The sequence below is a fragment of the Argiope bruennichi genome, chromosome 3 (genome assembly GCF_947563725.1).
Source record: "Argiope bruennichi chromosome 3, qqArgBrue1.1, whole genome shotgun sequence".
Taxonomy (NCBI): domain Eukaryota; kingdom Metazoa; phylum Arthropoda; class Arachnida; order Araneae; family Araneidae; genus Argiope; species Argiope bruennichi.
In genome coordinates, this window is record NC_079153.1 from 57,103,635 (window position 1) to 57,117,179 (window position 13,545).

At 31.3% G+C, this 13,545-nt stretch overlaps 1 protein-coding gene across 2 annotated transcripts in view; it reads right to left on the reverse strand.

The window, feature by feature from the left end:
- The window catches only part of LOC129963673 (metabotropic glutamate receptor-like), a 183,017-nt gene that overhangs the window by 87,387 nt on the left and 82,085 nt on the right, over window positions 1-13,545 (reverse strand). For both annotated transcript variants that reach the window (XM_056078170.1, XM_056078169.1), the window contains exons 2-3: window positions 12,793-13,512; window positions 10,918-11,717 (exon numbers count right to left, since the gene is read on the reverse strand). In XM_056078170.1, the coding sequence (XP_055934145.1) occupies window positions 10,918-11,717; window positions 12,793-13,355 (1,363 nt within the window). In that variant the 5' untranslated portion in view covers window positions 13,356-13,512. The remainder of the gene's footprint in view (window positions 1-10,917; window positions 11,718-12,792; window positions 13,513-13,545) is intronic.

Sequence of the window (13,545 nt, forward strand, 5' to 3'; positions counted from 1 at the left end):
ATAATTTTTTCATCTTCAAATGTTGCATTCATCTCTAAATGTTTGTTAAAATAAATATTAATCAAATGTTTGAAAATATATAACTGTGTAAGAATAAATTCTTTATTTAAGGTAATAAGTTTTTGCCAGGAAACATATATTTTTTTATAAATATATACGGTGTCACATATAATGGAACATGAATAAATATTTGTTATTCTCTAATTTATTTGTGCTCTAAATGTTCAAAGATTTAAAATATATTTAATTCAATATGGAGACATTATAAGTTTTTTTTCTCGCTGTAAATGTGAGTTATCGAAGGATTTGGTTGATAAGCTACAGTGTTAATGAAAGCAGAAGAAAATGAACTTTGGAATAAAATGAAATAAACGTAGGAATAAGTAGAAACTAAATTAATATCGAAGTTAATCTCTTCGAATTAAAATTTATAAAACAAAATATTGATGAAATAGTATATTTTATTGATATATGATATAAAGTGTGTCTAAATAATAACGGGATGAAAAATAGCAACGATATTCCACTTGGTTGAATTTAGACATTTTTCTGACAGATTACTGGTTGTGTATATTAGGGCAAATCTGGTGTAAAACGATAATTGATGATGGATGTTTGAGCAAAACAGTAACATGAAAAGCCACGCGACAGATTGGTAGAAATGGCTGCATGTTCTATGACAGGAGAAATCATAAATTGGCACCTCCGACCCTCCCTGAGGCCCACTGAAAAAACTGAATGATCGGACCGCGGGATAGCAACCCTTGGCGGGAACTATAGTTGAATCCTAAGGGAAACCACCCGCCACGGTACAACCCGTGTACCACGGTTCCCGTTGGAAGTACGCCAAGTCATTGATAGGAGGAAGCCAACCCCAACTATTTCTGTACACACCAGAGGGGCGAGAACAAGCCACCAACCATACTAGAATCTTCTCACCCTTATTTCTGAGGTGACCTCCGGTTTGTGTGTGTGTGTGGGGGGGGGGGGAGGTATACGAGATTATCACAAACTGACTACTCCGACCAGCCGAAAGGCACACGGAACAACTGGAATGACCGGACCGCCGCAATAGCATCACTGGCGGGAACTATGGTTGAGCCTTGAGGGCCTTCACCGGCCACGGTACAATCCTTCCCTAAGGAATAACGTTCCGTTATCGATGGAAGACTGAAGATCAGGCTACCACTTTTTCGTGTACACACAAGGGTGGCGAGAATCAACCACCATACTGGAATCTTCTCATCCTCAATTACGATGTCACCCCCCCTCCTCCGGGAGATGGGGTATATGAGATAAAGATGGTAGATTTCTTAACAATACAGCAGAATGTGATACGTTGTGCCATAAATGTATATGGACATATACAATACTCTTTTAATGGAAAAGATGCTAAGGAATATACCTTTGCAATCGAAAGTATATGAGATTAGTAGCTGCCATTTGAATTGTTTACCAATAGCTTAATGTTTAAGCACTGAATATTCAATGTGCTTCACCTAATCATAGCATCTAGCAAAGCCTAAATGTTCATGATTAAAATCATTGTAAAATCAGAAAATGGCGATAGTAGCATTCACACAGTTTTATACACATTGAATTCTAACAGCTCTCCTAACAATTTCCATCATCAAAACTAAAATTATTGCATTTAAAGAGGAATCTGTGGCATGACGTTACTGTCGATGTAATCTGCTTCAGTTTCACTAAACGACATGTCTAACAACTTTATACCAAAATTTTCTGACATAAACAATCAGCTGCAACAACAGCAACAAAAAAATTAAATGACCTACTACACGAAATAAAATCACAAGAAAGACAATGTTGCTTTCATTTGCTTTCGCCTTATACTATTTATACAAAATCGGAAAATTTCGCTATTTTATATTGAAACTACAAAATTTACATAAAAAAATTAATTTCGTCTCTTCATTTCATATTAATTTTCTGTTAGAAGGGGAACTTTTTTTTTCAGACACTCTAGAAAAATGGCAATGAAAAAACTTTGTCACTCTAACAAACACTCTAAAGCACAGAATTTTTATTCTTCTCAATTCATTACACATTTTTTTTATTTTACAATTTTTATATATATTTTTTTAACTGTGTGATATTTTAATTATTTAATTCAAAATGTATTTTAAATATAAACTTTCATTAGAAAATTCAGAATGACATTTTTAATTAACGTAGCCCAAAGTAACTTTTTTTATTCTTAGTTTCAAGGTGAACTATAAGATCAGCAGTCTTTATGATAACTTTTGACAGTTTTCAAAACATCTGTAGATTAATTAATTTTACAATATTATAAAATAAAATAATATTTACGAAATACTCTTTAAGCATTTAATTCTAAAAATTAAAGATTAAGCTATTATAAATAAAAATATATCATCTGAAAAATATATAATGTCAGTTGTGTTAACAATTGCATCTAACAAAACATTAATTGACCTTCAAATGTATTCTTTATTGACAAATAAATTTGATATCTGCTTTAGAGTATTTTGCAGCATTTTTCTTTTTAATGTCTTCCCCAACATTAATTCATTAATTTCTCTCAATATGAATAAGAATTAATGATATTAAGATTTTTCTCCAACTATTTCAACGACTAAAAATTATTCTTTTCTTCAAATTTTAAGAATAACAACACTTGCAATAAAAAATAAAAGGGAAAGCTTAACGAATTTTTAGATACTTTTTTACTGAATCTCCTTTTCAACTATTTCTTTCTTTTAAACAAAAACTGGATAAGTCCTAAAATTAAAAAAAAAAACTGCTGCGAAAGATCAATTTTACAACAACGACTCATTATTTTGAGCATAAGAAAAATGAGTTGCGTGTCTTAGCGAAAGGAAAAAAAAGAAAAATCGATTTTTTTCCCTTTTTCCTTTCTCTATAAAGAACAACTTCAAAATGAAAGTAAAAAGTAAATAAATGAGAAGAAGAAAAAAACTCGATAAAGCTCCGCATCTTTTCTGTTATCTCTGGAGCGAAATCTTTTACTTGTTTATCTCAAAGACTTTCTGTTTCAAATGTTGTTTAAGGGACTTGAAATAAGAAAAAGTGCTTTGTCTCTCTTCTTCTGACTTGACTCGGTAATCAAGAACAAAAGAAGTGTGAACCGTTTTGGAATAAAATATTTGAAGAGATCCTTATTTTGTTTCGCTTTTCTTTTTCTTTTTGCCAGAAGTTTAAGGAAGTGTAAGTGAAACTTCGCATTCTGTTCGCCTTGTTTCATATAACTTCGAAAGATTTTAAATGAAAAATATGATATTTCAATCTTTAAATGTTCCTTAAATTAATAGAAATCAGACTTGTTCACTTCTTCTTTACCAGATGATGTGTGAACTCTTGCTGAATGTGAACTACACTATTGAGAGACACTGTGTTGCTTTTTATATTCACACATTTTTTCATCCTTATTAAGCAGGCGTTATACATTAATTAAGCTTGATTAACGTCTGAGTTTCAACATTTAGAATAATATCCTCTGTTAAAAACCATATATCTGTTTTTGTCTGATTTTGTATCTAATTTTTACCTACTAGAATAATATCCATCTTTGGTAACCAGATACGATTATTGGTTAAAAAAATCTGTAAATCTTAGTTTAGTCTTAATATTTCCCACAAATTTTGAAACAGAAATTAATTTCCTTTACACCTATTTTTCTCATTATGTTATGTGCCTTTCGAATTCTCTGTTATCCCATTTGATATTTGTGCTTTGACGTAGAATAAGAAATTATTTAAGTTTCAGCTATTTCGCTTGTAGAACAAAATGTTAAAAAAGTGTAAAAACAAAAAAAACGAAGAATAATCTTGTATCTAAATTTTATGATTAATATTCTATGCAATGTCTTAAAGAATATTTGTTTCAAGATTAAGTCTTATTAAAAAAGAATGAAAAAGCAATCTCCCCCCCCCCCTCTCTCTCTCTATATATATATATGCAGATTAACTGATTTTCTCCATTAAAGTGCGGAATCAAGAGTTTTTCGCATTTTAACTAGGTAATTTTCACATTAACGGCTTCTGAGGCTTCTTTGAAACCTGAGTTCGGTGTTTGCAAAGAGAGATTTTTAAAGAAAGAAGATTTCCTCGCTGTAGAAATATTGATAGGTCAAACAGAAATAAAATTATCCCTTGCTACCGTGATGGGTTTCAAAAAATGTGACTTCATATCTGAATGCACTGCAAATAGGTGTTCTTGTCACAAAAACTAATTGCTGCACAACTCAAAGTGCTACCATCTTTAGACTAAGCTATTAAGTAAGCATAATTTTATCATATGTTTCGCAAATTCGCTTCCTTGATTGTAATAATATGCTAAACTGTTTGATTCTTTGTATTACAGTTTTTCAATTAATTGATGGTTGATTCTATCAACTGATGTGTTGGTTGTTCGATTATATTAACTTGATTTTTTAGATATAAAAAGAGAAATGAACAGCATTTAATTTAAGCATATAGAAACGCTGTTGTTGTTCCAGCAAAGATCTTATTTTCAATTAATGAGGTATTGCGCAGATTAACGAGTATCTAGTAGGTATTTGCAGATTATCTGGGTAATTTGAGAAATGAAATTTTTTTTTGTACTTTAGCGGATCACCCTAGTTAATGTGTAGATTAGCTAGTTAATCTGCAGATTAAGTGATTTCTGCACTTTAACGGTAACTCACTCACAATTATGCTACAAGAAAGAGGAAATATAAAAGAACAATAAATTCGTTACTGATTGTTTCTGTAAAAAAAAACAAAAAAAAAAAAACAAAACAATTGAAATTAATGTTGAAAGTAACCAAAAAGCTTACTAAAATCATGTCTTAAAAAGAATATTTTTTAAATCCAAATTTTTCACTTATTTGAATTAAAGTTTTCATGAAACAAATTTTCATTATAATTTCATCAGATTAACCTAATTCAAGTTCCATAAATTATATTTTTTAGAATTTTTAATTTTTCATAATCATTTAAAAAGATGCTTTTAAGTGCAAAGTTTTATTCGAAACAAAACTCTTTATCCATACTTGTGAAGCAAAAGGGGAAATTGAAGATTAATAACAGAGTAATAAATTACATTTATTACTCCCAATATCGAGACAATCGATTCAAACGAAAGGACTACCTGCTGGAAGATCCTCTGAAGTAATAGGGAAAACCAACCTGTGATCAATAAATACAGGGTTGAAAAATGACTGCAAATGTTCTACCGGTTATTTTTTCATCCAAGGACAATTACTCTACAAGGGAGCATTAATGGAGGAATCGACCAAATCTTCCCACGTGTGAAGAAAAATGAACTTCATCACTGATTTTTTCCCTCTTCTGGGGATCTGATCATGCATCTTCCTGATGAGGTTTTGAAGAAGTTTAGAAAACTGATCTATAAATTATAGGAATAAGATGATAAGAAGTTTGTTTTTTATGGTATAAGTTTTGGGGAACGAAGTGACATTAGGGCGAAATTTAAATCTTTACTTTATTGCAAATAGCTTTCCTGGTTAATAATAGTAGTTGAAGCATATTTTCCATCTTATTTAAACGCGAGGAATAAGGTTATAATTCAAAGCAATAAATTACTTTTGTATTTTCGAAGCTTTATATCAGTTATAACATTAATTTTTAGGGAAAATATTTCAAAATTTTTACATTTGATTCATCTTAGAAATGAAAAGTGACAATATTTGTAAAAGTACAAAACTGCTCAAATTAAAATTTGTACATTAAGAAAATTCCAGTATTCCAAAGTTTTCCAGTATGTTCAGAAAGTTCAAATGATGTAAAATTTGAACCATAGGAGTTTTAGCATGTTTTTACCATTCATTAAATGAAAAAAATGAGGAATATGAAAAATAATTTGTGCAAGCTCATGAGCAAAATATTCAATGATTCAAGTGATAAAAGAAATTTTACAAAAGTTTAAAAAAATTCTAGAGTGTTATTTTGTTGATGAAGTGATTTCTACAAAAGTCCTAATTTGGTTCATCATGGGGCAATTGCATTTGGGCAATGGCATCCATGATCGGCTGATAAGTTTTGTAATCTCACAATTGCATCAGTAACGATGCACTCAATACACAGTATTTACAATATTAAGAAACTTAAGAAATGTTGAATTCCTGGAGATATTAAAACTATAATAACCATTATATTATATTTATTTAAAGATTTTTAGCTAATTGATTAAAAAATAAGTTTCTAAAAAACTTTATTCTTATTGAACCTCGATAAAAGAACATGATGTCAAAAATTTAGCAAAATTTCTGAAATCGCATTTTGCGATTCTATTTTGGTTCATGAGAAGCGTTTATCCTGTGATTGTTATTATTGTTCCTTTATACCGATTTATTTATTAGTATAATGAAAAATTATTATTTATTATAAATGTTGTTACTAAAAATATCTGTCTGCTCAGAGATCAACAAAACATATCAAATAATCGCAACAGCATAAAGCTTTCAAAGGGAACTCGTTGGAAATCAAGGTTTTAGAGAGACTTAAGAAATCTTGACTCGACACGACACCGAAAGTAACCCCTTTTTGTCTGTCTGCTGTCTCTCTTTACAGTTCCCGAGGAAAACCTTCAAAATTTCTAGGGAAAACAACAACAACAACAACCGCTAAACTGAAATTCTAGTAGAGATATCGGTAAATATATAGCAATATCGGGACTCTTTGTTTTAATGGCCCAATGATCTCCAGGTTTGTCACCAAAGCTACGGGCCATTAATCCAACATTAATTCAGCTTCCTTTAGAGCTATTTGTAAAACTGTCTTCTTTACAACGATACTAAGAGCACAGGGAAGCAATATAATAAATTCGCAACAAATACCAAAACTAATTTATGTTTTAATTATCAATACTGGATTTTATTATTTACTCTAATATTCAAAATTGCAGGATTAAAAAAAAAATTCTATCATTATGACGTGGTTTGTTTTACATTCCATTTTACAGAATTCGTTAATAATTTTTATATTTGCCATTTCATTATTTTTTTTTTCATTTCAAACACAAACTGACTTCCACAATATACTTTATATGGATCGTAGGTATTACATCAAAAACATTGAATTCTACAGCAATAACCTAATCACATTTACTTACTTATAAAAATAGCAAGGCGTACATTATTTCAAAAATGGAGGATTTTCATTATAAATTCCTCTACGTTGAGCCAAATAACTGAGAAAATAACTGAAATCCCACCGAACTGCGAAACTAACAGTAAATAAAATAACAGCTTAGTACTAGTTTTCCCCTGTAATTTTAGATCCAGACTAACATTGCGAAGATGGTTTCACGTCTCAAACTGTTTTCTAGATTGTTCCAGAATTTCCTAGACAAATATTTCTTAAGGAATTTATTTTAAAAGTGATTCATTTGCTGATACTGTAAGGCTCCCTACATTTGCTATTTTCAAAGGAATGCAGGAATTTTATAAACAATTCAGAAGATAAGGAATGAATGGAGAAACGACTAGTTATAATTTTAAATGCTTTAAATATATTATGAAAAACAATAATCCTCTATTTTATATGAATAATAGGTTTAACATTGACCTTAACGATTAAATTTCATCAATTTTTCTGGGTTTTGAATTATATCAATAGAAATGTTTTATTTTTGATGGAAAATTATGAAAACACAATTAAAGCTTAATTCAATTAATGAAAAATACCAATTAGGCAATGTTGAATGTTATTTCTTATTAACTAAGTAAATTCATAGTTTTGTAAATTATTTACTTCATTTATTACAGTATTTTTGAAACTCGTGTCAACGGTCTAAGATTCAATATCTCACGTTGTTCTGAATTAAGTTGCATTAGCATGTTAATTAAGCTAACTAATCAATTCCTTCCATTCTTCTGAATTTTATTAAGCGCAGTTAATTTAAATTATATTTTAAATATAGAATTAAAATTATCATAAGAAAGGATTAAATACCTTTTATTTTATGCTATAATATATGTAAAGAAATCTAAGAGTCAACAGTCAGTGTTAAAGAGAGAGTGTAATAATATCTGGTGTTTAAAGTCGATTGAAGCATCTTATTCGATCCTGAGGAAAAAATATGACATATTTGACATGTATGAAAATAACACCTACCTATAAAACTTTCATGGGGAACTGATCCACATTTGGATTTTGCTTGGAGGGAAACCTCCAGCACCTAACCTGATTGTGAACGTTTTGTTGTGAAGATATATATCAGTTTACCAATTTTTGAATAATTCTGTTAATGTGCGCTTAAGGTATAAAAATCAAGATTATCTTCTTCCACTTCATAACTTCTTAATTATATATCATGGCAAGGAGCATGAATCTGTTCTAATCTTACTTTGTTTAGAATGTCTAAGAGTCTTTTAGTCAAGAATTGATAATAGAATTAAATTATGACATATTCTGATAGTGAAAGCGACCTTGTGAAACTTGGTAGTATCTGAGATTTTTATTTTGATCTCACAATCAAATGGAATTAGAATTTACATTAACTACAATGTGAAGAAATACATAAACAAGCAAGAAAGATATATTTTAGAAATAAAACACACACAGCTTCTTTTTATTTCCGACAACTGGAAACAATAATAGCTTTACTAAAGTCCATTTTCTTGCTTTAATGCAGTTTCTCCTCTTTTATTTGAGAAAACCCTAAAACCATGTACCCTAAAACCATGAAATAATTGCCGTATACATATTTGATTTTTCGATGAGTTCCAATTTATTTTTATAAATGGAAATGAAAAGTTTAAATATATACTTTATTTCACAGAAAATTCATTCTATCAAATACCTCATCGCTTTTTAAAAACAAGAAATTCTTATATCGTCATCAATTGGAAAAACTAAGAAGAATTCAAATATTTCTCTTTTCATTTTATGATATCTCGGAGCAAATTCTCTTCCGAGCAATCTCGAATTGGGAATTAATCAAATATGAAAAGATTAAAGAAGGGAGGGGGAGGGAGAGCCCCAATTTTCCGCTTGATTTCCGCGCAAAAACAAATCTGTCATTATCCGAGCTACGGAAGATTGAATATTGGATTTTTTGAGCTTCAATTCATTTGTGCGATGTTTTTATTTTTTAAGAAATGGTTCTGAGTATATAATTTAGAAAATTCTTCTTAGAAATTCACTTTATTTCGATATCGTCAGAATAATTCCGACTCGTCTTTGGAATACAATCTTTTTTTTTCCTTCATGTCTCTTCCCATCGAAGAAGATCTGGAAAAACATTTGGGTTTGTTTCCTAAGAATCAATGTCTTCCAATCCACCTCATTTCTCATACATGGTTGGCGAGGGAAGAGAGCAGCCAACCAGAAAGAAGGATCAGGCAGATTATGCAAATCAAATCTCAATAGGATGGAAAATCCTGTGGGCAAGTTGAACAGACAGACAGAGTGAGTGTGCGCTGGCTGTTGTTCCTTCCAACGCCCTTCTAGTACTGTTGCTGTTAGTGGGAAGTTTTTAGGAATCGATAGCTACAACTTTTTTTTAAAGGAACCTTTGTTCTCAAGAGGGAAGGAAATGCAAGGATTTCCCTGAATTCTTCCCCTCACAAACCCTGTTTCTATTTTTATCCAAGGTCACAACTGGTGTGTGTTCTTATTTCCTTTGTTTGGTCCATTGGATTGAAGTAGTCTGACATTTGCAGTGAAAACAAGGGTGAAGTATTCAATAAACCAAAAGTAACAAAAATTGGTATTTTTGGTTATGGACGCTTGGAGTGAAAGAAGTGTTTGAATCATGTTTAGGAATTGCTTTTCTTAAAGTCAGTTCCTTTCTTTCTTTCTTTTTTTTTTCTCCATGCGATAAAACATTCACCATCTCGAATGAAATATATTATAACATTTCAGTGGAAATCGAATAAAAATATTTAGTCTATATTACAGCCCTATTCTATTTTAAAATTTTATAATTTTAAAAATAAAATATGCTAATCATTTTAATTAATTATTTCTTTATTTATTGCTCATTTTATTATGCAATATTTTAGTTTGATATGAAATTACTAATATTAAAAATTTAGAATTGTCAGTTATGAATTAAATAATTTATACAAATTATTCTAGGCATAACCTAATGGGTCTAGAAATTATATGTTATTTGTTCAGGCGAATGTGGTCGATTGACAAGTAAAGACAGAAACAATTTACATTTTTAGAAAATTGCAAAAGTTTTTCATATATTACGCATACCAATTTATAAATACAAAAAGAAAGACGATTATAAAATGATAGAAATATTAAAAGTATTGTAAATTATCTTTCATAATATTGTTGAGTATATTCTAATAATTAACAATTTATATACACTATCTATTTTTTTAATGTAAAATGCATTATGAAATAGCAATTTTTTATATGGTGTTTTTTTATTGAGAAAAATATAAGTTTCCCCCCATAGAAATGTTAATCATTAAAAAACAAAATCAACAATAAATTGTAAAATCATAATAATTAATATTTTTTCCAATAGGTTTTCGTTAGAAATTTTTTTCAGCGGTTAATTTGCGTTTGTTTTAATATTCCAAAATTTGCACCTTATTTCCTTTTTTTACAGTTTCTTGCATTTTTTAAGATAGATTCATATAACTTTTTTAATAAAATAATGTTATCATTTTATTTTTTTTCAAATGTAATGAAACTAAAATTATTTAGAGAGAATCATTTGAATGCTTTGAATATTATTTTCCTATTATTCTTACTTCAGAAAATGAATTGACTGTTGATCTTTATGCATGATAGTAAAGAGTGTAAATTGCTTTTAAATCCATTTACGAAATATTTTTAATGATTCCCTTTCTTTTCAATGCATCGGTTAAAAATTTCAAAATTTTAGTTAAATCGAATCTATGCTGTAAAACGAATGAAATGAAATAAACAGATTTACACTTACCTGTAAAAGAAACATTAAGTATGTAGTCGAGGTAGAGGGTAGCGCCATCTAGCGTCCGCATTTCATGACAATGTGCTTCGCCTTTAGGCTCACATAGATCACGCCACACTTTGTCCAGCGCATGAGCAAAGGCATACACAGCGTCCACTACGAACTGAACCTTCGACTCCTGGTTGTAGCCCACACTTTCGTCCAGTCTAAGGTTCGGTGAGCAAACAACGACACTGGAGTTCGAGTTAGGTTTCACATTCTGTGGCAAAGTGCAGGAAAACACGCTTTCCCAATACTCTTCGAACCATGGATTTCTTATGTTGGTAGTTGGAGTCAAGTTTTTCATGTAGTCATTGAACTCTGCGATCTCGGTTGAGGCCAGTTCCACAGTGATGGCTCCTTCTGCCGCCCTCTCCAGGCCTTCCACCAGCTTTTCCTGCTTTCCCCAGCCGTCACTAGCCACCCAGGTGAATACATGCTTCCTGGACCTCATGGCAGCCCTGAGCACCCCAGCGGCGTCCTCTGCCCTGGTGAAGAGAACCACGCCCCGGGCGCTGATCTTCTGCAACAGGTTCTGGTAGATAGAATCGAAGACCTCTTCGGTGGCGGAGTGGGGAACCTTCTCGTTGACAGCGATGCAGATGTTTCTACTTCGAGCCTCTTTCTGAAAGGCTGTCATCCCAGAGTCACCATACTGTCCTTCAGATGACACCAGGGAGACGTACGACCAATTGAAGCTCTGGACAAGATCAACAAGTGCGATGGCTTGGAAAGTGTCTGGAGGTACGGTGCGAGCGAAGAAGTCGTATCTAGGTGAGATGAAAACATTAGTTGACGAATATATTTAATGAAGGAGAAAATTCCATTGCATAACTAAGAAGAATAAGATGAAAGAGAAGAATGAAAGATTTGATGGGAAATGCGAAAACTACCTATTCAACTTTTTAAAATGATTTGGAGAAAAATACACATTATTTTTTTCAACTACCTATAATGAATCTTTGCTCATTATAGGTAGTTGATAGTATTTCCCTCCATTCTCTAATTTACAAGTAATCTGAATGATTACATAGTGTATAATTGATATAAGAATAGAAGGTATATTAAGGATTAGTATATCTAAATATAGCCACACAATTGTGAATGAATGGAGTTTTGATCTTTTTACAGACGATATCTCAACAGAAAAAATAATTTCCAGTATGTCATCTAAACATGCTCTTAATAAAAAAGTAGTAATAGATTTTCAATAGATTTTAAATTTTCGCAATTTTTCGGAAATAATTTTATATTTACAGCAAATTTTACGCCTATAGTAGTGGAAATTTAATAAAACAATCTAATGAAATAATTTTAATGATGGGAAAATTTAAGAAAACAAACTGGAATCTGTTATAAGATAAAAAAACGCATAGAAAGTTTTGATATGAAAGAAAAGAAAATGCCTGAAATTGTTGAAATTTGTTAAACTTTATGAGTTTATAGCATTGAATCTCATAATCAAGAAAAACGAATGACATTTGTTACTGGAAATAGAACATTCAATTATCTTTTTGATCTTTTTCATTTTTAATTTTGAATAATTTATGCATTCGATTTTTAATAATTCAAATTTTGGCAAAGCATCTCAATTTTCAAAAAAAAAAGTATGGTTAAAAGGATTTTAGAAATTTCTTTTATTGTTAAATAAAACGAATCAACTATGAAATCTATTATGAAGCTGTTAAATGCTCCTTTTCCTGAATAAACTGTAAAATAGCTCTAGAAATTTCAATTAGCAATCCAAAACTTTAATAAATACTCGGATTAATTGCTTATTATCAAATATGTAACTTGAAATTAATCTAAGTTTAAATTAATCAAATCTTTGAAAGTTGGTTTTACCTGGTTTTATCACTTAATGATGTTCCAGTGGAAGCAGGTGAAATTTGGGGTATTTTAAACAGTCGCAAGAGGTTCGCCACTTGCAAAGACACCTCGCTGTAGGAACCACCAACGACTCCAGTAATGGCTTTAGTTGTAAACTTCATGGTTGGAGCGGATCCATCTGCACATTCGAAAGTTGTGGCATCAACAGTATTTATAGAGGCACGTATGAATTCCAACGATTGGTTCAAGGCATAGCTGTCGCTAGAGCATGTGTCCAGAATGATTGCACCCAACTTGATCTTCTCTAAGAGTGTAGGGTCACTGTTGATTTTTTCTACAGCGAACAGCATGGCTTCCAATCGTTGTATACCTCGGTCCTTGAAGATGGCTCCGCATTTGGTCTTGAGGCCTTTCTGGTGGACCGGGAACAAGCCGCCGAGCATCACATCGCCTTCGAGAATTGCCTTTCTGGTCTGTCCAAGGCCAAGAAAAAAGAGGATTATGCTAGCGATACCTATTAGATGGGAGGCCGGCAGTCGGTTCCCACCGCCTCTGAAGGAGGTGACTTCTGTCGTCATCGTTCAAAGCCAGATGGTGCCCTTCCACGGTAAGTTCCAAGAAATATAAGATGGAGCAGAGTCCAGTTATGCAAGGAACGGATGGATGTCCTTAACTGTAGCATGTGTTGGCTTCGGATGAAATGCCTTCAATAGCTGTTCAATTGACGATCTTCTCCTGGAAGAATATAAAAAGGTATTCAATAAATAT